Source organism: Polyodon spathula, chromosome 12 (genome assembly GCF_017654505.1).
Source record: "Polyodon spathula isolate WHYD16114869_AA chromosome 12, ASM1765450v1, whole genome shotgun sequence".
Taxonomy (NCBI): Eukaryota; Metazoa; Chordata; class Actinopteri; order Acipenseriformes; family Polyodontidae; genus Polyodon; species Polyodon spathula.
In genome coordinates this window covers 17,583,844-17,607,704 of record NC_054545.1, presented here as the reverse complement: position 1 = coordinate 17,607,704, position 23,861 = coordinate 17,583,844, and the positions used below count along the sequence as shown (strand labels likewise).

The 23,861-nt window shown below is 39.4% G+C and overlaps 1 protein-coding gene across 22 annotated transcripts in view; it reads right to left on the bottom strand.

Annotated features, from left to right (window-relative positions):
• Window positions 1-23,861, bottom strand: part of LOC121323819 (gephyrin) — a 182,693-nt gene that overhangs the window by 2,525 nt on the left and 156,307 nt on the right. For 13 of the 22 annotated variants that reach the window (XM_041265054.1, XM_041265056.1, XM_041265055.1 and 10 more), the window contains 11 exons: window positions 20,572-20,664; window positions 18,435-18,490; window positions 17,374-17,493; window positions 16,281-16,339; window positions 15,061-15,214; window positions 13,875-13,996; window positions 11,611-11,698; window positions 9,258-9,331; window positions 7,648-7,712; window positions 3,837-3,938; window positions 82-185 (listed from right to left, as the gene is read on the bottom strand). In XM_041265054.1, coding sequence (XP_041120988.1) covers window positions 82-185; window positions 3,837-3,938; window positions 7,648-7,712; window positions 9,258-9,331; window positions 11,611-11,698; window positions 13,875-13,996; window positions 15,061-15,214; window positions 16,281-16,339; window positions 17,374-17,493; window positions 18,435-18,490; window positions 20,572-20,664 — 1,037 coding nt within the window. The remainder of the gene's footprint in view (window positions 1-81; window positions 186-3,836; window positions 3,939-7,647; window positions 7,713-9,257; window positions 9,332-11,610; window positions 11,699-13,874; window positions 13,997-15,060; window positions 15,215-16,280; window positions 16,340-17,373; window positions 17,494-18,434; window positions 18,491-20,571; window positions 20,665-23,861) is intronic. The other 9 variants (XM_041265058.1, XM_041265076.1, XM_041265069.1 and 6 more) reach the window with 1 other exon arrangement.

Sequence of the window (23,861 nt, the reverse complement as noted above, 5' to 3'; positions counted from 1 at the left end):
GATTTTCACATGTTTTGCTCAATGGATACGATCAGGGTGACCCAGTCCCAATACTTGTTGGTGTGCAGTGCGTACACCTACCCTGGCTTTGATAATAGTGGGCCGGGGGTCCAAGATCCCCTGCATCTTCCTCAGCGCTGGGATGACAAAGAGATTACAGGTCACCACTGCAGACACTGGATTACCTGCAGGGAGAGAGAGGAGGAGGGGAGAGAGTAGAGGAGAGGAGAGAGAGAGAGAGAAAAGCGGGAAGAGAGAGGGGAGAGAGGAGAGGGAAGAGAGAAGAGAGAGGGGAGAGAGGAGAGGAAAAAGGAGATAGGAGAGAGGGGAGGAGAGAGACTGTTACTGTAGAGAGGGAAGGTGCTGCTGTACAGAGGCTACCCTGAGGAGAACACAGAAGCTGCCCTGAGAACACAAAGGCTACCCTGAGAACACAAAGGCTACTCTGAGAACTCAGAAGCTGCCGTGAGAACAGAGGCAAACTTCGCTGTATAAAATCAAAACAGGTTAATCTGTTTTTAATGTTTATTCTTTACAGACACAAACTACAGTATAGAGTTGAGATAAACAACTTACTGTCAGCACAGAGCAGAGCTCCCTATGTAGCTTCATCAGTTAAACTTTAAACTTTTTAAGGATTACAGTCCTTAAGATCATATTGTTGGAAAGTATTTTAATACAAAGGGACTTTTCTAACTAAAATTATAGTCGTTACAACCCCTCTTTGAAAATGTAATTGATATGGAGTTAGTAATGGATATATTTTAATAGGCATATTTTGTTTGAACTTAAAGCTGTAAAAATATTCCCACGGTTTCATTCACAGTACAGTGAAGCTATTGAGACACCACATGGAACACATTAACAGTATATCATTACAAAATAAACTTCAATGCGATTAGTAGTATCGGAAATTTTAACAAATGAATACAACCACCCTCAGAGACAAGCAGCACGATCCAGTTACACCTGCTGTAAACACAGATGGCCATGATTAGGTAAATCGAATTAGCACTTTTCTGTAATACCTAGCAAAGTTGTTACAACACCCTTTTTCATTACAAATTACGTTTAATGTACAGCATTGTCTTTTTATGACTGACAGCTGAAATATTGCCTCTCCTTAGTTACCATACAATGACACCCACTGGGCTGGCACTTCGAAGTATGTTGTAATAAAAAAGGCCAGGTTCAAGTCAATTTTGTTCAGGAATAACAAATCCTAGCTAAGCCACTGACTCATTGTGTGACCCTGAGCAAGTCACTTAACCTCCTTGCGCTCAGTCTTTCATGTGAGATTTTGTTGTAAGTGACTCTGCCTCTAATGCATAGTTCACACACCCTAGTCTCATATCTTGTAAAGTGCCTTGTGATGGTGGTCCACTATGAAAGGAGGTATATAAAAAGAAATATTATTATTATTACTACATTTCTTTAACCCTTCATGGGCTCTTGCATGCTTGCTCTCCTAACTTTATATTACCTATGTCTGGTTATTCAAGCACACAAGAAAAATAACAATAATAATAAAAAACACATGAAGAAATCAACATATTGTGAAACCAAACTAAGAAATTATAAGACTGGAAAATAACAATATAAACCATTTGCTGTGAGAATGTCAGGTCAGAACTGTGGAGATTCAGTAATTTCAATCGTGTAGTCGGGATCTCTAATGAACATTAAGCATCACAAACATTTTCCTACTTTCTACTTTCAACTGCAGAATACAACTGAAGCACGAGGCTTAAGCCTATAGTGAAAAATAAACTGACTCATAATTTTCATCTTGTACATGAGTGCCAGATTTCTCTAAATGTCCATGTGCATTCTGTCCAGGACTGATTGTTCTAGAGAGTTGCTGGACCATTCCTCAGTGACTGCCTTCTCCAATTCCTTCAGGGAAGTTGGGAGTGGAGCTTTGCAGAAAGAGTCACAGTCATAATTTTTGAGTCTTAGATATCGAAGTACCAGTGCTTTTCCACTGAAAAAAAGTCAGTTCGAAATGCAACTTTTATATATCTCAGAATACATGTTGGTGGCTTTCTTGATATTGGTCTTTAAAATATTCAAATTTTTCTGTTCTGGTGTCCACAGGGGCTCATCCAGTAAATGCACTACCTAGAAGTCATGTGATTAGGCGTTCTCTGGTATGAATCCTGGTCATGCAGAGTTGCATATCTTGGCAGTGCTGCAATAGCCTTTAGCGCTCTAGTGGGTTAGGAAGAAAAAATCATCTGGGCGCAGTTCACCTCATCTTGACTAGTAGAGACCCTGCCGATCATCCACCCCACCAGTCCAGGCAGAGAGTTCTAGACAGGGCTCTCACGTCCAGGGTTCAGTGGCCTGCTAACTTCCTTTGCTAATGTTCGGCACATGAAAAGAGACAGCCTTTGCATCTTTTAATCTAAAATCTAAACTGTAACTGTTTCTTACTGTGCTGCATTGTGAATACCAGTAATACAGGGTAGAAGGTGGTGAAGCAGTCAATACCCGGTCTCAAACCCAGAGAGATGATGGATTACCTGCTTCTGATAGCTTGCCCGCTCTGACTGACATTATAGGACAGAAGTTGGGGCAGCCTTGCTGACTGCACACCTTCAATCAAACAGCCTACACACACACAGTAATAAATACAGATTTAGAAAGAGCCCTTGAAGGAAATAGCAAATCCCTGCATGGCTGATTCCATTGATCACTGGGATGCGATAACAGTGTAGAATTGCTGGAACTTCAATTTGACTTTTGAAGCAATAACATGATCCGAGGGAGCAGACTGGACTGAGAAGGTTGCCAGAAAGGCAAAGGGGGGCTATTTTAAAACATGATATCTGGTCATCTGATTTGCCTTCCAGGAAGTCCGCTACTGCTGTACTTCCTAGGCCATTTTACCCCAGCAGTGTATTCAGGGTCAAAGCAACTTACTGGCTGCAAAGCATGTCAGTCATTAGGGCAAGCAGTTGATTGGTTATTGAAAGGAAAAAATCCAGTGAAAGGGTGGGGACAATTTCATTCTCCATGTAAAATGACCCAGGAAGTGCAACATAGTCGAAAACAACAGAGTGTTCTTTAACCTAATGTAGCATCATGTATTATAATTAAAATATATTTCTTTCAAAACGGCACATTTGAGACCTATATAATGAATGCATGACCAAAAAAAGGTATGTAACTATTTTGTTAGCTACAATTACTTTAAAAGAGTGGACTATGCAGGTTTCTACATTCACACAAACGAACCAGAGGCGATGATCATGGAGGACTGGTCACATATCCAAATAATTTAAACAATGTGAACACATTGACAAGGATAATGTCTATTTTTTTTCTCCTGGGCGAGTCTGCTAAAACAAAAACTCAAGAAGCTCACAAATTTCATTTGGCAAAAAAAAAACAAAAAAAAAAACAATATATAGATAGACAGTAAAAGACAAAAAAACAAACAAACAAACCACAACAGGAAATTTTTGCTTTAGGGAAACAATTCCAACAACGAACACCAAAGAAATCAGTTTCACAAACACATTTCTCAGAAAACAGAATAGAAATCAGATTCATGTGCCTCAATTTCAATTTTGTGTTGTTTTTTTTTTTTTTTTTTTTTAAATAAAAGATCAATTTTCTGGATAGTGCTTTTTTTCTTTTTCTTTTTTTTTTTTTTTTTTTTTTTAAAGGCGCAGTGTCCCATTTGGTTAATAATGATTACCTTATTGTCTTAAGTTACCAATGTGTAGCTATTAATATTATTTCCTTTAAACCCTCATCGCTTTTTTTTTTTCCAATTTCCGTTTTCTGAGCTACAATGGAGCTTGTAGTTGACACTGATAAGCACCTACTTCCACGAGTAGCAGCAGGGGCTTGCTTGCTCGGCTCTGCATGCTGTGGTGGCACAGAGGTGTCAAGGAGGATGGAGCTTGTGTCCCTGAAGCTGAAACTACCTTTGGGGAATATAAACAAACTGTCCAGTCACCAAAGCCTGCTAGCTGATGAAGCAGGGTGCACAGAAGGAGGGTTGGGAGAGGGGTGTGGGTTGGTATGAAAGCATGTAGGAAGCTGTGATAACAATTTAGTATAACATTTTTACACGACAACACAGGCCCACGATCAAAAGGACTAGCTACAGTTCAAGATTAGTCCAGGATTAGTGTTAATCAGGGTTTGTGAAACCTGGCTCATGTTGGACTGAATTCCAGCCACATTTTAAAAGCATGACAAGCAGCTCAAGGCTATTTAGATGTGCTTGTCTCTGGACATTAAGAGTAAGACTCACAGTAAGACTCACACTTGCATGGCAGTTTGAGCCATTCCAGGTTTTATTACGAGTTTAAAGCAGTGCTGAGCAAGGTTTTAAAACACCTTTTTCTTTGTGCTAGCGGTAGCAACATCTCCGGTTTATTTTTTGTTTTGGAATATATCGTTATTTCAGAGACAACACTACAGAATTAAAACCTGCTGCTGCTTCCTGGTACCAAATTGTATCCTGATCTGTAGCTCAGTTTCACTCAGGTCATGTCACCTACTACACAGGAAGTGATCTGATTATTGATCTATTATCTACAGCATTGTACCTGCACAATCTATTACTTACAGCATTGTACCTGCACACTCAATTATCTACAGCATTGTACCAGCACAATCTATTAATGACAGCATTGTACCTGCACAATCTATTATCTACAGCATTGTACCAGCAAAATCTATTACTTACAGCATTGTACCTGCACACTCAATTATCTACAGCATTGTACCAGCACAATCTATTAATGACAGCATTGTACCAGCACAATCTAATATCTACAGCATTGTACCAGCACAATTAATGACAGCATTGTACCAGCACAATCTATTATCTAGACCATTGTACCAGCACAATCTATTAATGACAGCATTGTACCAGCACAATCTATTATCTAGAGCATTGTAGCAGCACACTCTATTATCTACAGCATTGTACCAGCACAATCTATTATCTACAGCATTGTACCAGCACAATCTATTAATGACAGCATTGTACCAGCACAATCTATTATCTAGAGCATTGTACCAGCACAATCTATTATCTACAGCATTGTAACAGCACACTCTATTAATGACAGCATTGTACCTGCACAATCTATTATCTACAGCATTGTACCAGCGCAATCTATTACTTACAGCATTGTAGCAGCACAATCTGTTATCTACAGCATTGTAGCAGCACAATCTGTACAGCCAAAGAGTTAAAGTATAAAACAACTGTTTTCAAAAGTTTGGTTACATCTCCTTTAAAGATTAGCACAGCATTCTCACAAGTCCATAATATTTTTGAGTTTTACAGACTTTATTTTTCCTGCAATTTGAATTTAATGCATCTAGTATAGACATGTTTTCAATAACTTTCCACAGCTTTCTACTGCTTTACCAATCAAAAGAACTGTGTCATGAATATCCACACCCTCATCATAGCTATGAATTCCAATCTGGAGTCCTCAGGCAGCATCACGACAAAGCAGATCAACATGACCTACACCCACAGTACTGTACAGTATCTACATGTAACATACAAGACTACAAGAAAGTACTGTAGACAAATGCTTCAGCTAGTGCCTTCATGAGTGTACATTCCGAGATTGTGATACTGTCAATGTTCCAGTTACATCAAAACTGGAAAAACGGTTGTTTAGATATATATGTAAAAGTGGAACTGTAATGAACGTATGTTATATGGACGGACAACCTATTGCCTTCTTTTCTTTAGAGATTCTGATACTGTCAGTAACCTGGGCTGAATGATGTCCTAACCAAGTCTTATCACAGTTGGATGAGCAGTTCTGTAGATATAAGCAAAGTGTGACAATCAGTAAATATAGACGCAATCACTATATCCCTATCATCAGGGACAATATAATAACGTTTTAATTCCAAGATTTGATTTCTTATTTTATATTTTGCAGCTGTTCACAGTTGCGGACAGACAAATACAATGGGATTACTAAGCAATGTTGGCTTGATTGAAAAGACCAATATATATAGCTAAATATATGACAGAGCCATGTCATGTAGTTGCAAGCTGAAGGGGGTGGCCATTTTTTAAATCAATTGAGTATTGCACAATCGACCTGCAGATTGAATACCTTGAGGGAATTCTGGGAAGTTTCAGGAGGGTGAATTGAGAACAGCAATCTAAACCAATAATCAATGTGTGATTGTGGGACACAGCACCTTTAAAGTCAGGCATTTGTATCATCTCAAGGAAAACACATGAAACTCATGTGCAGCAGTAATGATCTGTTAAATGTGTTATAGAAGGGCTCTATTGAGCTGCTCCAAACAGCAGCACCATCTTTCACAGCATTACAAACCACTAAATACAAAAGCACAATTGAAAAAAGAAAAAAGATATACATATATATATATATATATATATATATATATATATATATATATATATATATATATATATATATATATATATATAATACTGGAGATGTAATGGAATTATAGTATAGTTAGAATGCATTTCCTGGCCCTACTATAAACTAAATGTATTAGATATATTCTGGGATACATTGTTTACTTAAGAATTGTGGTATGACAACACCCTGGAGTACCAGAATTTGATTGCCATTTATTATCATTCCTACTAACATACTAATTAGGCCCTTACACGCCTGACAATTTTCACTGGTGTGTCTTTCCGCTGTTTTACAAAAGAATGTTCAGGAGACCATCTGCTTGTGTGTGTGCGTGTGCATGTGCGTGCGTGCACTATATTATTTTACAAATAGTAATAATAACTGTTGATCCCATGTGTGGCGTTTTACTGGAGAATACTGGTTTGATTATTAAGACCATTTGATAACAACGCGAATGCTGTAATGTTACTGAGAGAGGACGGTGCAGATGTTTATGTAGAGAGGAGTTAGTCTCTGCTTTTTTTGCTCTGGGTCATTTACAGAGTGGACGACTTGCATGGAGTGTCAGTTTCCTTCAATTTCCCCATCTCATGTTTTTTTTTGTTTACCTGTTTAGTAGATTCATATTTCATTATTAATATTTTATGATGAGGCTGCAGCCATGGTGTGATCGACCAATCAAAGAGCAATATCACTTTATAAACATATTTCTGACATATGTAGACCATGTTTAAGTGTATACTACAAACTCCTACATATCAGAGTACTTTCAGCTAATTTTGCTATGTGCATTTAAGAGATATTCATCTACATGTTCCTAATATTGCATTTCCTACCTTTAATATCCCAATGTTCTATGCTGTTTTTCTTGTTTTTGGATAGATCACTATTTGCCTTGCTTACTAACTAATGCTTAAGATGGGTAAGAATATTAGCGCTTCCACAGAATCAGCCTTCAGGAATCAGCCTTGAGGAAGTACTATTTGCTGGACTAGTTAGTAAGCATGGCAGGTAATGATCCAAGCAGATACAACACCAGAGAAGCTCTACAATGGGGTTTAGTTGACGGCATTTAATTTCGATTTTCTTGATAACCACTAAATCATATAAACAAGCAGAGTGTTTAAAACAAGCCAAAGTCCTGGCTCTGATTGTGTCTGGTTCACAGAAAGTCCTGGTACGCTATACAGATTGGCTGTACTGAACTGCCTTTCTTTTACAGTTAGATGGTTCTTTCAAGACGAAAAATTACCTGGTAGGGCAAAGATTAGTTTCCTAGCACCATCAATGTCCACAGTGGCAAAAGTTGTTGGGAGACTGCAACAGAAAAAAATAAATGAATCATTGACACACGAATAGGATATTGCAGACTCAATGAGACGTGACTGTTTGGAAAAACCTTTAAAGAATGGATTGCTAAGTTGAATTCCAATATAATGTCATTGGAGCAACTGGAGTAAGTAGCTTTGATCTGAATTGTTTTTTTTTTTTTTTTTTTTTTTTTTTTTTTACAGTGCTTTTCTTTGTGTGGCTTTTGCAATCATTCTCAGTGGTTCTGGGTTCCCATATTATTTCAGTATTTCTCTAAATCTGCCTTTACCTGGCTTTGAGCTGTCAGGAATGAACAGCCTTCCTCATTGCAATGCAATCATGTGACAATGTAACCTTTCAACTCTGTGAGCTGCAGCTACTGTATTTCTAGGGAGAGAGGGAGAGGTCGGCCTAACAGTTGAATGGTCACATGACTTGAGTAGACTAAGGAAGGCACTTTACAATCGCAAATCACTGTGTGGTAGCACCACTCTTGTGAGACATCTTGCTCTTAAACACTCACACATCCAGAAGTGGACAGAATCACCTATTTAGGGAAGTTATTTGGAGAGCAAGGGTTCTGAGTGGGCTTTAAACAGGCAGTAAATGCTACAGCCGTGCTAATACTTGCTGGAGGATACTGTAGATTGGTTCCCAGGGCAATGCAGCCCTGCTCCGCTCTGCTCTGCTGCCTCTGATCTTCAAGCCTCTAACTTCAGTTTCCTGCTTTAGCTGCCAATCTCACCAGCCTGACATCAACGAGCCCTGTGATTTTACCCCTCATTAATTAAGCAGCAAGGCCTGACATATTAATTAAGCAGCACGGCCCGACACAGATTGATTTGCTGTAAGATTTTAATTAAGGGGAAACGTGTTCCTCTTAAATTTTGATACTGTCCATTTGTAGTTTAATAGCCCTGTACAAGCCCCACTGGTCTCTACAGCATGAAATAGCTCAGACAGCTCTGCAATAGCGCATCCATGTAGAGCCACAGAGTTTAAAAAGAGGTAACATTTAAGAGGGTTGGAACCCAGTAAACAAATGTGGTAAAGTATCAGCTCAATAAGAATTTCATGTTAAAACTTTTCACTATAATGAAAATCCAAGGCTGAGTATTTAAATATCTGTTGTTTCCTGACATATAATGGAGCTCGAAGAGGTCACACATAACCCTCTGTTGCTGCAAGAAGTAGCAGGAGCACGACTATGGGGCAAACAGGATATACAGCTATGGTTTTGCATCACCCTATAGAATTAACACATTTTGCTTCGTAAAGTAAAATGAAACCTGCTGAATAATGTTACTGAATTACATACCGCTTTGTAGTTTTCCCATACACCGTACTGATCAAACTGACAAAAAATGTAAAAATAAATAATAAAAATCTAAATTATGTTCATGTCGGTTTTGTAGTTAAATGATGTTTTAATCCTAAAATTCTACTATATTCTACACTTTTGGCCACAGCTGTAGGTTGATAAAGGGCATACAGCTAGTGTACACAAAGTGAAATGGGGATTAGGAAAAGAAAACTTGTTTCCAGTCTTACCCTGGTTTCATAAACACTCGTCCGAAGTGAATCTGAGCGTGAAGGTCGATATCCAGCACCTGCTTCAGGTAATCCTGGAAGGTAACAGCATTTCTTTTATATAGAGAAAACATCAGCCGTACTGCAAACTAAACACCTGTCTTTGAAATGCCATGGCTCATTCTTTTCAATGCTTCCCTAAGCTTTAGCATACCTCTCTGTGCTTTACAATGCTTCCCTATGCTTTACAATGTATCTCTATGCTTTACCATGCCTGCCTTTGCTTTACCATACCTCTGTGCTTTACAATGATTCCCTACGCTTTACTATACCTCTCTGTGCTTCACAATATTTCCCTATGCTTTACCATGCCTCTCTGCGTTACAATGCTTCCCTATGCTTTACCATATCTCTCTATGCTTTACAATGCTTCCCTGTGCTTTACCAGACCTCTCTGTGTTTTACAATACTTCCCTATGCTTTACTATGCCTCTCTGCGTTACAATGTTTCCCTGTGCTTCACCAGACCTCTCTATGGTTTACAATACTTCCCTATGCTTTACCATATCTCTCTGTGCTTTACAATGCTTCCCTATGCTTTACCATATCTCTCTGTGCTTTAAAATGCTTCCCTGTGCTTTACCATATCTCTCTGTGCTTTACAATGCTTCCCTGTGCTTTACCATACCTCTCTGAGTTACAATGCGAACAGTGATACTGGAATGGAGTTGGCTGAAGGTTATTTTAATAATGGGCGTTTTTTTGTTTTTTTACAGCTTGAAGGAACAAGGGACCTCCCAGGAATTCAAGAACAATAATACAGATTTAATTGACATTTATACAGTCCTAAAGTGTTCCGATAAACCAAATAACCATTTCAAACTCAGCACAGCATAGGAATGGAGGCCAAATAACCATTTCAAACTCAGCACAGCATAGGAATGGAGGCCAAACGGAAGTAGTTCTGGGTGTCTTTGTTTATTTTACCAAGTAATCACAAGTTAAAACACTTAACGAACCATTGAACAGTTAATGAATCCCCCTTAAGTAAAACAAAGGAGTAGAGAAAAAAACACTGAACCTTGTTAACAAGGCTTACTTTATTAACTAATGAGTTTTTGTGAATAGACCCCAGCATAGAATGATTTACAAAGTGATGACAATTACAAATACTAACAAGAACTGATAATTTTTTTTTTTTAAACCACCTTCCCCCACAGTCCCAGATTTAACTAGAAGTTAATGGAGTTCTCAAGACAAATTGCAGCAATGGAAAAATGGGCTGTAGAAATTTCCAAGATGGTTCTGTTTAATTTTTAATCCAGCAGGTGGCACTGTTTCACAAGCAACACAAAAGGAACATTTTAGTTGTTCTACAGTAGGTTTTATAGTACTTTTCACCCCTTAATTTCCATAACTCAGGCATCAAAAGCGTAGTTGTTAATATTGGTTGCCTAGCTTGTATTGCTATCAGGTGTGAAATGTCTTTAAGAGGAACAAATTCAGATCATTTTGATGTGTGGTGCAGATATGTGTGGCCTCGCTATGTAACAGGAAAATTCCTAATAGGCATAAGATGTGATATTGCCAGTGATTCCTAACTTCTGGGACTCCCTGTCATACAATAACTCAATCATAAGACTTTGATCAAACTGAAAAGAAGTGGAGTATAAGCTGCCTACTGCTTTAGCTGTACAACTCAAGTTTAGTATATATATATGTTTTATGATTTCAGATATGTGATATGTGGAGGAAATGAAAATTGGTGTCATTAAGAAATACTTAGCATAGTAATAAACAGGGATTTAATTCAAGCTAATGTGGGAGCAGCTGATTACGATATAAAGTGGATTTAAGAGATACAAAGGCTGTCTACATGGAATAGATCAAAGATACAGTCTGTGGGTGAGGCAGGGATCATTATAAAACTACCCACTGTCAGAACAAACCCACATCACACTGAAGCCACCAAAATGGCCTTTTAATTGAATATATTCTACTAGTTTTATTAAAAGCAGACACTTACTATCCTTTAATGATGTATTACTATGTCTTTAATGATGTTAAACTCTGATGTCGACAATAAAATGTTCTTTTTTTTACTTTTATAACAGTTTATTCATTTTAAAAACCCAATACAAATATTTAATCTATAATTACCATTTTCTCATTTGCAGCCTCGGAAAGGTAATTAAGCATCCAATTAACCTCCAATTAAAACCCCCTCTTATTAAATTTGCAAGGTTGCCGTTGTGCTAAATTTGAGATGCTCAGTGAACTATGACCCTAGCTTTTAACCATCCCTGCACTCCCATAATGATCTGCGGCTCCAGACTGCACAGAGGCGCTGTAGAGAACCCCCAGCCTGGCCTACCTTCTCCCCCATAGACACGCCCCCTGAGGTGATGATGACATCAGCGCGGCTAATTCCCTCGTTCAGAGCGTTGAGAAGGTCGTCAGGACTGCAGGGGGACAAGACAAAGCAAAAGACTTATTATTAGACCCTAGAAACAATGTTTCACCAATACAATTACTAGTGTTTAGAAGATACTGTAGATGGTAATCAGTTTTATCAGGTCTGTTGATCTTAGGCTTCATCTCACTTCAACACAGATCCCTGTTAAGTTAAAAACCACACAAGGACCAACGGCAGTGTGCAGCAGAAACTGTGTTTTTGTATAGAGATTTTCCACTTACCAACACAAAGTTTGGGGAAGAAGTGAGAGTTTCCAACAACTAGAGGTCATGTCAACAACTGAGGAGGCTGGGTGGTCCAGTGGTTAAAAAAAGGGGCTTATAACCAGAAGGTCCTCTGTTCAAATCCCAGCTCACACTCACTGGCTCACTGTGTGACCCTGAGCAATTCACTTAACCTCCTTGTGCTCCCTCTTTGGGGTGACACGTTGCTGTAAGAGACTCTGCAGCTGATGCACAGTTCAGACACCCTAGTCTTGTATCTTGTAAAGCGCTTTGTGATGGTGGTCCACTATGAAAGGTGCCAAATAAAAATTATTATTTTATTTATGTCTAAAATAACCACTGGAAAAGAAGCTTAAATAATGATCCGAGCATCATCAATAGAGAAAGATAGAGAACACGTATGACAGGATATTAAACAGGGAACAGCAGTAATATTAAGAATGTCCGCTGTTTAGATTATTAAATTATTACCTGTGGTATTTGCGTAGACCACCCCAGATTTATGAGGGTTCTGTTCACATTCTTTCCACTGCAGCTGCGATCAATAGATCAATACTTAGCTACCAATTTCACACTTCATGACCAATTTCTATTAACAGAGAAATAGTTTATGCTAGATCTCCTCATTTGTTCTATTTTATTGTAGTCATTTTCAACTAATTAGTTATTACTCAAGCACCTTGCTTATCTGTTGGACCTTTTTACAAGTACAAATATTCTCTCTTCACATCCATCTCCTCTAACCTTTTAACTGTTCCGCGCCGGTGCGTTCCGCAGGGTAATACACAGAGCGCATTAGAAAAGTTCTGATAGGAAGTGTGTTTGAAGTAATTACACTACAGTGAAAGAGCCAGATTCATTTGTTTGGTGGGAACTTGAAGTACACTGAAAGTAAGCAGGTTCAAATTTCACTCTGTTAGGTGTTTTTTTTTTTTTTTTGACGACCCCCTTATCTTTTCATCATGTTTGTAATCATTTAATTTCTTTTTAAGCTCAAACCAGTTGCATTTTCAAGTGTTTTACAGAGCAAAGACACATGGCTGCTCTAGCCTAGGCTGCACATTTTATGTCTAGCAACTTGAACTGAAGAGCAGCTCCTGAACTGACAGTCAAAGCTCCTGAAAACACTACAAATGAGAAGATACAACTGGAAGCCTCTTGCTCTGTGAGCCACCATGGGCTTTGGCTATTGTGTGAGTGATAAACCTACAGCAGTAATGCAGCATGCTGTAGGACGGAGGCTGTTCTGTGCCCACGGCTTGAAAAATAACATTTCTGTGTTTAGGGAAAAGTTTCTGTCAGTTAATAGTTCACAATCATTTAATGCTTGTCTACAGTTGTTTTTTTGGTAATATGGTACATGAAACTTGGCTGGGCAACCTGGCTTTAAAATTGTTTTTGTGGGAAAAGATAGACACATCTCTGAGCTGAGATTGGAAGATGTCCTCCTTGGAACAACATACAAAAACATTCCTATTAGAAGAATGACATCTGCTGTATAAACAAACTAATCTAGTTACAAAACAAAAGGTGAACAAGACACAACTACTCCTGCCCATCCATGGTGCTTTACTGTCTCTTACAGTGAGTATGTGCTGCTCATTACAGTCAGTCCATTTGACGTGTATTATTTCAAACTTAACCTAACAGGGACAGCAGAGTATTATCAATGGGCAGAGCAATACCAACGGGCAGGGCAATATCAATGCAACTTGCACTGGCAGTGCGAGTCTGAAACAAGAGGCAAATTTTAAATGTAGGCATGAAGGCAGGCTGGAGGGTAAGTACATTGATACAAAGAAACATGAAAAATATAGCTTTTGACCTATCTTTGACCTTCAATGAATTGTAGACTGCAGATTGAACTGGCTGCAGGCAGGCCGCCCCAGTCTGATACGGGAACGAGGAGGTGCAGTGTGTGAGGAGTGAGTGACGTACTTGTCTCCGACGATGCCCAGGTTGATGGTTGGGTAGCCGTGCTCCTGGATGGTGGCGAGGAGGGTGGACCGGTTACTGTCCCGGATCTTGCCTGGGTGGAGGTCATCCTCTGGATTCAGCAGCTGCAACACAAGCACAAGCAACCTGGTTACCAACACACACTGAGCTAAAGCAAATAATGTGGAGCCAAACCCCTCCCTGTGGTTTCAGACAATCAATAAAACATGTAGCCGCCTGGAATGTACTAGATAAGTACATACATCATCGTATATAGTGCTCTTTCGATATTTCAAAGTTTGCATATCTCAATGTGTGGAAATATACATACTTTGGGGATTTAAGCTGTTGAAGACATCTTTGTTGTCAACACTTTGTGCTTAAGCTTGTTTATTTCTTTCTAAATAAAAAACGATTTCTACCCGAATCTTTCTTGAGTATAGTATAAAAAATCCAACCGATTTCACCAGATTTTTTCATTAAATAATTCTACTTGATTTTTAAAAAAGCATTCACCCGAATTTGGAAAAAAAAAATCACCTGAAAAATCAGACGCCCTAATAACATTTAAAGCATTTATCAAATTTCTACGAGTATTTCCACAAAGTGTCTTTCTCAATCTTGTGAATGCTTTACTTTGTGTCTGTGTATTAGTGGCTTTGTTTGTGTCCACAGTCGTAGTCACTGTTGCTGCCGTTTAAGTCAGCATTTTTAACCTTCTTAAAGAAGTAGTTTGTAACAGAAGTTCAACTAGAGCCCTGGCAGGCATTACCTTGCACAAACAAAAGCATGCACTACTGCCTTTTAAAGGCTTACCTTGGACACAATCAGGAGCCAAGTTCCTACTTAACTGTGTGTTTGTATAGAATGAGGTCTTGATCACCGAAGGGCTGCCCTGATTATAATGTGGTCATGCTCACTTGCTGCAATTCATGCTAATCTGCCCCAGCCTGGTATGTCACTGTGCTTATCTCATCAGGAAGCCTAATATAAGCACACACTGATTAAAGGCCAAACAGCCCAAACAAGCCTATATATATATATATATATATATATATATATATATATATATATATATATATATATATATATATATATATATATATATATATATATTAAATTAAGCTTTTTTTTCCTTTGAGCACTATCAGATGAAATGTACCGCCGGCGCTCCGACTCCGTTATTTACCTCGTTTCCTGTTGACATGACCGCCACCACTGGGAATTTCTGAACCTCCACTTCTGTGACCCCCACCGTTGCTAGGAGACCAATCTCCGAGGGGCCCATGTGGGTTCCTTTTGCCAGCACGCACTCCCCTCTCTTAATGTCATGGCCTATGGGTCTGGAAAAAGACAACATAATTAAAAGATGAACATTCAGGATGATTTATGGAAACACAGAGTTTGCTCCTGGGCTTATGTTGTAAGCTTTAGCAAAGAGGGTTAAGGGGAAGCAGCTCTGTGCTGCATGGATAATTGATATTATTGATCTTGGTCGCTAAAGCAAGATATTACCCGTGCGCTAATAAATATTCTTAGGGTGGTAAGCCTGCTTAAAATAGACATTCTAACTTCTAATTTAACAGAAGCCTAGGAGTTGGATCACAATGTAAAACAGAGAAAACAAAAATACAAGGAGATAAATACAGCCCAACCCTTATAAGATCTCATATGCAGCTGGCCGTAGTAGCAACGGCTTTAGAAATGTTTTAACTGGATACTGCTAAAATGATTCCTTAATTTTTTTCTCCAAGAGGTGCAAGACTATGAAAGTAGTATAGAAACTATGAAAGACTATGAAAGTGAATATTGGTCCGAATCTATTACAGCCCCCCATGTTTTCTCCCGGTTAACTCTTGTGCATCTATAAATTAAATACTCAATCCCAAACTCAATCTTAGTAAATCTGAAGAAGCTTCTTCTAGTTCAAGTGTCCCTTTACTCACATTTCTATAGCTTTGTGAACGGGAGAGAATGAATCTGTGCTGCAAATCTACCTCCCAACCTGAGAGGGCGCTAAGTAAGGCTGGGGGGTAAGCCTTCCCAAGGATGGGCCCGACTCGATGGTCGGACAGAACTGGAAGTCGGCCATCTTGGTGAAAGGGTGTTGCTATAAGGCTGCTAAACAACTCTATTGTGATCAGCTGTGATGTGTGCGGCGATTGGATAAAGCGTGGCGTCGTGCTGATCACAGGGAGGAGTTTGACAGTACAAAGGAGACGCAGCTATATGAGCACGGCCCCTTGGGCTGAAATAATAAACAAGCTGGAGCGCTACTGTTGTGTTTTGTACTGTAGCAGGAGACTGATCGGGAGCTGACGCTAACAAGCCAGCACAACCACCCAGGATTTCAACACCTGGCTTTTCACGAGCACTTAGGCATACAGAACAGGAGATCCGGACACTAACCTAATGTCCTGTCCTGGCCGAGCTTGAACCAGAATCCGCACTTCCAGCTCCTCTGTACCCTGCAAAACAAATATTCCCATTGCACATGCGCGACTTTCAACTGCACAATATCTCCACTGCTCCATCCAAAACAATGCCAAAGTCTTAGCTGTCAGAAAGGCTCACAATTTTTAATAAAAACAGAATTATTCTTTGTATAGGGGAAAAAATACACCTTATTCAGTGATACAGTCATTTTAAACAAATTTTATAGACAACTTCTTTCAACAATTCAAATTACTGTTTAATTACTGTCTATTTAGCACAGTTAAATTGAGTTTTCTAGATACAGTTTTCTCTCCCTCCCCTGAAGGCCTGGTATTATCTGCTGCGTTTCTTTTGTGAAGTCAATCCATGCTGTAGGGCAGAGAAAAATCAGACAGGCTCCTTTTGTTTCAAGTTCCACAAAAGCAGATAGACTGAGAAATGGTTGGCTGTAGTAAATCTTCGGTTTGACAGGACCTATTTCTGAAGGATGATTTGATGCAGTAGAAAATGAGTCACCTGCAGTATCATCAAGATTACTCAGGGTTTCTTTACTCATCACAACACACTTTTATTTTCTTACCCTAAGAAACATAAAAATAAAGGATTTTAACTATTTAATGGATGCTAGTTAAAAAGTAAAAACCAAATTACCTAATTACTTCCCGAGTGCAGTTATGAACGAGTGAATCTGACCTACAGCATAGGAAGCGATTGGATAACAGGAAGCGACATCATTGTGTATTTAAAATATAAAATAGGATAAAACAAAAGATTCTTAAAACAAGAAAAGGGAGGGAAGTGCTAATGTGGCTAGTGCTATAATGAAAATATAGGTACGTTTTGGCAATTGCTCCTTTTAAGAGAGTCTACATTCATGTCAAATTTTGATTATATTCCTGCACGTCTTATAAAACACTGCAGCAGTTGGAGAAAACAACTCTTTTAATATTAAACAGCTATAAGATCAAATCGCAGAGTTTCAGCAGAACTGAACTGCCATACACAAGGCAACTTCTATTCGATTTCTCATAAATGAACTGCATCAAAGGAAAGTTCTAGGACTCACGTCATCTGATTCTCGCAGGAGCTCTGTGTCTTCTACCTGCACCACTGCGTCAGCGCCACAGGGGATGGGGGCGCCAGTCGTCACGCGCATCACCTGACCGGGCATCACTGTGTGAGTGGGCTTTAGAACAGAACACAACGCATCAGGTTATACCCCAAAGAACACAAAGAATTATGAACAAGAGGAGGCAGTCTGGCCCATCAGTGCTCGTCCGGTTCCTAGTAGCTGGTTGATCTCAAAAGTTTGTCAAGTCGAGGGTTAAAGTACCCCAGTGATGTAGTATCAACACCATGGCTAGGCAACTGTGACAAGCTGGCTCTTGTGGTGAGGTCAGACCAGGAAGAGAATGGACATTAGTGAATGCGGTTTTGTGCCGGTTTATTATAAATGAACAAATAAAAAAGGTTGAATAAAACAGAAACAAAGAGGTATCGTGCTAGTAACAAGCCAGCACGAGTAGCAATTGTTATGATCTATTTTTAGTTCTCTGTAACTCATGTCTCGTTCTGCCTCTGAACACACTTAACCCCTTTCTCATCCGTGATCATCCTATTTATACACCTGTCGCTGGAGCTTCAATTAATCATTGAATCATTTATTCAATTCACAGCTCCAGCTACATTCCCACATGTTTTTACAGGGAGGATTTTAACTGCCTCCCTGTCACCACTATTCCATACACACACAAACCCACATCCCCGTGCTCACGTACCAATATACGTTAACTCCCCTGTGATACCTAACCCAAACTATACAAAATAAACCAAAAATACACCCAGGAGCAGGGGTACCCCGTCACAGTAACCCACTCCATACCCTCATCAGTGTTCTCACACATCAATATCAAAAGTGGAGGAAAAAAAAAAAACTGTTCATTTTCCAAACCTATAAAAAAACCCAGACATGGTCTGTTCAACTGATTAGTTCTAAAGTTGATGAAACTCTGATTGTGTGTGTGCAAGTCTCTTAAATGTTAGTGTAAAATAACAATATAGATATCAGAGAGACATCACTTTGAACCTGATGGAACTACAACAACCTGAACATAGAAATGCTCTCACCTGCTCACCAGCCTGAGATTCCCCGATGATAAAACGATCCCCTGGCCCATCAGCAGCTGGAAAAAGTTATAACGCGTAAACCTTACTTTTCTTCAGAGTTTTTGTTTGATTTATTTTTGTATGTATTTTTACATTTCTCTTACTTTGGCATGATGTTTGCAATCATTCTGCGTAGCTCTGGGCTCTGTTGCTCCCATACAGAGTTCTTGTTCTTTTGGAGGTGTGAGCTTGCCTGGAATTCCTAACTGCCAGCACTGAACAGATGTCCTCATTCCATTCAAATGTGACCTCTGCTGACCCCACCCTTTCTCTTGCTCAGTATATATGTAAAGCAGGTGGGGCTAACTGAGGTGAAAGGTGACACTGGACCCAGCAGAACCAAGCAGCACGAGTGTAAACACCACAAACAAGTCATGTCAAAAGTGAACTGAAACAACATCAAAAAGCTGCGGACTCGGCCTGTTCTTAATGTTGTTTAGAGAGCAGCATTACCAGCAATGGCTACACAACAGATCTTGTCTGGCACTGATATGACACTAAGGAAGAAACACTAAAAATAGATAATAGGAAGAAAAGAAAGACCAGCAGCAAACATGAACAGGAATTTCACAGTAATAAACAAGTTAAAATCTGTATTTTGAATGGTTTCTAAGTAATAACTTAAAAGTGGGGCTGGGGTAATTAAATGCATACTAGATTACTTGGTAATACCTTATAGCAATCATTATTACTAGTGATAGCGACCTGGTCAAATTCTTTAATTCCAAAGCAAAAGTTTGCTGTCTGATTGACATTGATGTTGTTTAAAAATAGAAAGCTGTAGCGCTGCTGTCAGACTGATCTGAGCTAATAAAAACCCTGTCCTGAAATAAAAAAAAGCAGAGTGAGAACTAGCCTCGGTCGTTCCCTCAGGCCTGGAGGCACATCAGCTTTTGTGCAGCACAGTGAAAGGTCAGAATGATTCATGGTCTACTAGGAACATGGCATATAAATAATAAACAGCTACATTCACTTTGCATATAGGTACTAACTCCAAGTACAGCACATATACTGTGAACTGTACATGTTTGGTGATTGTGAATTTAGAGCTGAAACTTGAAAGGTGAGGGACAAAAGGAACTGATTCCTCAGACAGGTACCAAGAGAGTCAATTTACAGCTCAGAGAGAGAGAGAGAGATAGAGAAAAGAACCTTAACCCTGTCCTAAACAATCCCTGCCTGCCATTTAGTCCTAGGCCTCTCTCAAGCAGAGACTGAAAATGGTGCTGAAATTTAAAAACATGGCGACTGTAGGTAAGAAGACTGGAAGGCTACTGAATTAGTCTGCTGCACCATTTAGCTTCCACAGAAAAAAAAAAAAAAAACCTGGCAAGATGTTTTTTAAAATGTATTTTAGTGGTTTAAATAAGAGGTCAAACAATTCTTATTGGCTACACTTACAGAAGTGTTCAGAAAGTTGCACAAGGCCAGCTTCAATGGCCATATTTTTTTCATGACAATGATATTGTAGTACCACATCACCATGCCAGTGGTATTGTGGTGTCAGGCAGTGTGCTAGCATATCAGGACCACTGTGCAATGTTTGTCAACTCAAATCTATTGTGCTGCGATCACTGGTAATGCGGTGGTGGGCCTGAGATCAGCAGGAGCTGGATGTAATCCCTCCACACACTGCAGAGGAATACGAAATCTAAAATGCATAAAAAATAAACAAACATCCAATATCTTCACTGGCGTTATGTGTCGGGTATGATTGGCTACTTGTTATAGCACTGTATAATCACGCAGCTAGACGAATGAGCTTATACTTTGAAAACGCAGCTCCTGCTTCGATTTCACATATAAGTCTGTGTGACTGTGGCCGAGGAGCCCCCATTGCTTAGGGGAAGTGTAAACACAAGATGTGGGGCTGAGACATAAATAATGCTGAACAGACAGATTAAGAATGCATATCATGGGATAGCAAAAAGATCCTAAATGAAACTGAATGCAATTTCACAGGGTATAACATGTTATTTTACATTTCTATAAGATTTTCATGTGTGCTTTAAATCGGTAATAAGCGCTTTCCACCTATCTGCACATTCACACGGTATTCCCCTGGTGTTTCTCACACTTTCCTGTGTGAAAGTCTCACCTCGTACAGCATAGCCATCCTTGACGGACGCTGGGAAGGGGGGCAGGTTGTCCTTCGCGTACACATCCTGTGCCAGGACTCGGCCCATTCCATCTGGCGGGGGGAGAGAAAGGGAGATGTATCAGAGATGCACTGCAGCGGTTCAATCTGATGCTGTTAAACTCTACTCTCCGTGAATGCAGTTCATGTGTATATGTGACACATCCTATCAGCAGATATGACAGAGCCTTGATATCTGTCTGAACAATCTGGGAGAATGCGCTGGATGTTGGAAAGAGGAGGTTTGCTTTCTAGTGACCATGCTGTTACGCATTAAAGTGACCAAGTACCACAAGATGTATGATTCCTACTAACCCTGATTCCACATCTTTACTGCCTCTTTACTGTATAAAATAAAAATTCAAGAACATGTCATGTTTCTATTCTAGAATACAGGCGTGACTTATCTGGAATAAGCCTATCTTCAATGCTCAAACTAGGAAGTCTATAATTATCCAACTCAACAAGCCTTCAGTTAATAACCAGGTCTAGTTTGTGTTTACAATGCTTATACAATCAATTGAATGATCTGAGAATCGATGGATTTAATCTCAGTCCTTTCCTGTAATAGGAGCTTTACATACCAGTGGTTTCCAATCTCACATGAAGAGACCTTTGAGGTACCAAAAGCTAGTGTAGCTAAGGATCAACAAAAAGACTTGCCTTTAGACCAGCATGGCTTATTCAACTTTACTGCCTAGTACGAATCCTCAGGACTTTTACCTATCAATAAGGAGGCCACTCAGGGTGGCGCAACCTCTCACCAGACATGCAAGAGGAACATCACAACAGTGAGAAACCGGTCCTTTAAAGGGTCTAGTTGGTTTTTTTTTTTAATAATGATAGGTTTGGTTGCAATTGCAAATGTAATACTTCGAACGTGCGCTTCCCTTTACTTGCTAAAAGCTGTTCACATACTGTGCCTGCTGGGCTGCAGGTACCTGGCATGTTGTGCCACTGATCTCTCAAAGCACCATGGGAAACACAGAGAAAGGATGTTTCTTTGGTTCCTAAACTCTGGTGGACACTTGAAGAGTGAGCAAGCACCTAGTTTAGTTCCTGTCTCATGAATTCAGTAAGAGACCATAATTGTGGTTTTTAAATGGTTTCATTTTGTGGCGATTAGGGCCAATTACTTCTATTTTCTGAGTAATTGCCTTTAAGAAATTCAAAGTTGCTAGTTATGAATTAATTTTTAATGTCAGTATATGGCCACAGTATGGCAGTACAAATGTCAGCATCCTGAATGAGCGGAAAATTCGATTTGAAACGGCTTTTAAAACACTCAATGCGGAAGTTAATTGTCATTGATTGATCCTCAATTGCAAAGGTGTTTTGAAAGCAGTACAGTAAATAGGTGTATTCTGATTTATTTAATGCCTGCCAACAAATACTTCTTACATGGAATTACTCGGGAGAGATGAGTGTCATCTCACCCCTAGTGGAGATCCACGGCTTTTCAATGGCTCATTATATCAGCTCTTATTCATGGCAGTGAACCAGGATTCATTAGGGGCTGTACGTACAGTATGCTTACTGAAACTGATAACACAAGGATGACACCAAGAAAAACATGCACAGTCAACCAGGGAGAAGAATTCATGCAAGATAATATTCCCTTTAAAAGTTTATAGCAATAATACTATTGCGCATGTTTACAATCTTTTAAAAGCCTTTCAGTTTTAAACTTAAAAAAAAACAGGGCTTTCAAAGCTTTTGCAGTTGGTAGAGGCAGTCTATTAATAATAATAATAAAAAAAACGGAACCACAAACTCAATAAAAAATACAAAAACTTCACTGGGTTTTGGAAGTCTTATTGATGTCTTGTCTTCAAATTCCTTTTCTGGTTGAGCTGTGACCTTTTATTTTAACTCTGTGTTGAATGCAATTACAATAAGTTGAGATCCCTGTTGTATGCTGTTAAAAACCAGCCACAACCAAACAAGATTAGGCCTGTCTCCTGGAATTAGATACAGTCAAGAGATGTTTCCATTTTTAATATTCCACGGCAGGGTCCCCTCAGATATGAAAGAAGCAAATTAGCTTTCCGAGATTATCTTGTGCAGTTAATGCAAGATGAGTCCACCTGAACCGCACATGATCAGACAGCAGATGGCAGTCTTGAGGGAGTCCCTGCCTTCTACAGGAATGAGCGAAATGACCAAGCTCTCCCTCCCTTAGCATTACAATTGAGCAGGGACTTTATATCAAAGTCCCTATTTATAGTAAGTAAAACAGAAAAACATGAGGGTCTCCATATTAGCTTTTGAAGCACAGAATCATGCTATACCTTCATACCGTGGAGCAGGTTATAATGTAACCTGGTTGTGGCTCCCAATTGCTGTAAGGCAGAAAATAAATAGCATGGGCTTGCAACCAACGCTCCAGACAAGGCTTTGGGTCTGGGAGTAACTTACCCTCTAATTTTAACACTGAGAGAGTAAAATATATTTTCAGGGGGTAAAATGCAACTTAAATGAGGAATTACAATAGCTGAGATTGTAAAACACTTTCTTAAATAAGTAAACACAATATTTGTTACATATGGGACATTCCACCTTTAAAACAAGCACACTTTGTTTAAAATGCAATTTGTGCACTGATCATTTCTATACTTTAAAAATGCACGCTGTAGCTTTATACACAGTAGGAATGCTGCAAGCAAGCTTTTATTTGTAAAAACAGATACCGTGTGAAAATGGCAAAAAAGGATAAAGAAGCTTGGAGTATCAATGGTTTTTAAATCATTTCCCCAGCGCACTGGAGGCTATAGCTGGCAGCCTAAAACTTTCCTCATGCAGCTGCCTTGTTCACATTACAGCTCTCCTAACTATGACAATCCCTGATTGGTTCTTAAGACTACAGGGCTTTTTATTGGCTTTGCGTCTACCATTATCCCACTGTCTAGGCTCCACCCCTTTAAGGTTATTAATTGGTTCTCAATACATGCTACAGAGCTTTCTAATTGGTTCAGCTAATCAGATAGCAAATGTCTATTCCTCAGTAAGTCTCTGTAACTTAAATACAGCAAGATAAAATTACCAACATTTTACTCTGTGACCATGGTACCACATTCTGCTTAAGAAACCACGGTTCAATGCATGGCTATCTCATACCAACCCCACCAGCTGAGCCACACACTTTGCCAAGCTACTGCTACCGACTCTTGGAGGGGATGTGCCCGCAAGCTGAGGTCTTCTTCTGGACAACACTCATTTAGCTTCATGGCTCCAACTCTCTGGAACTCTTT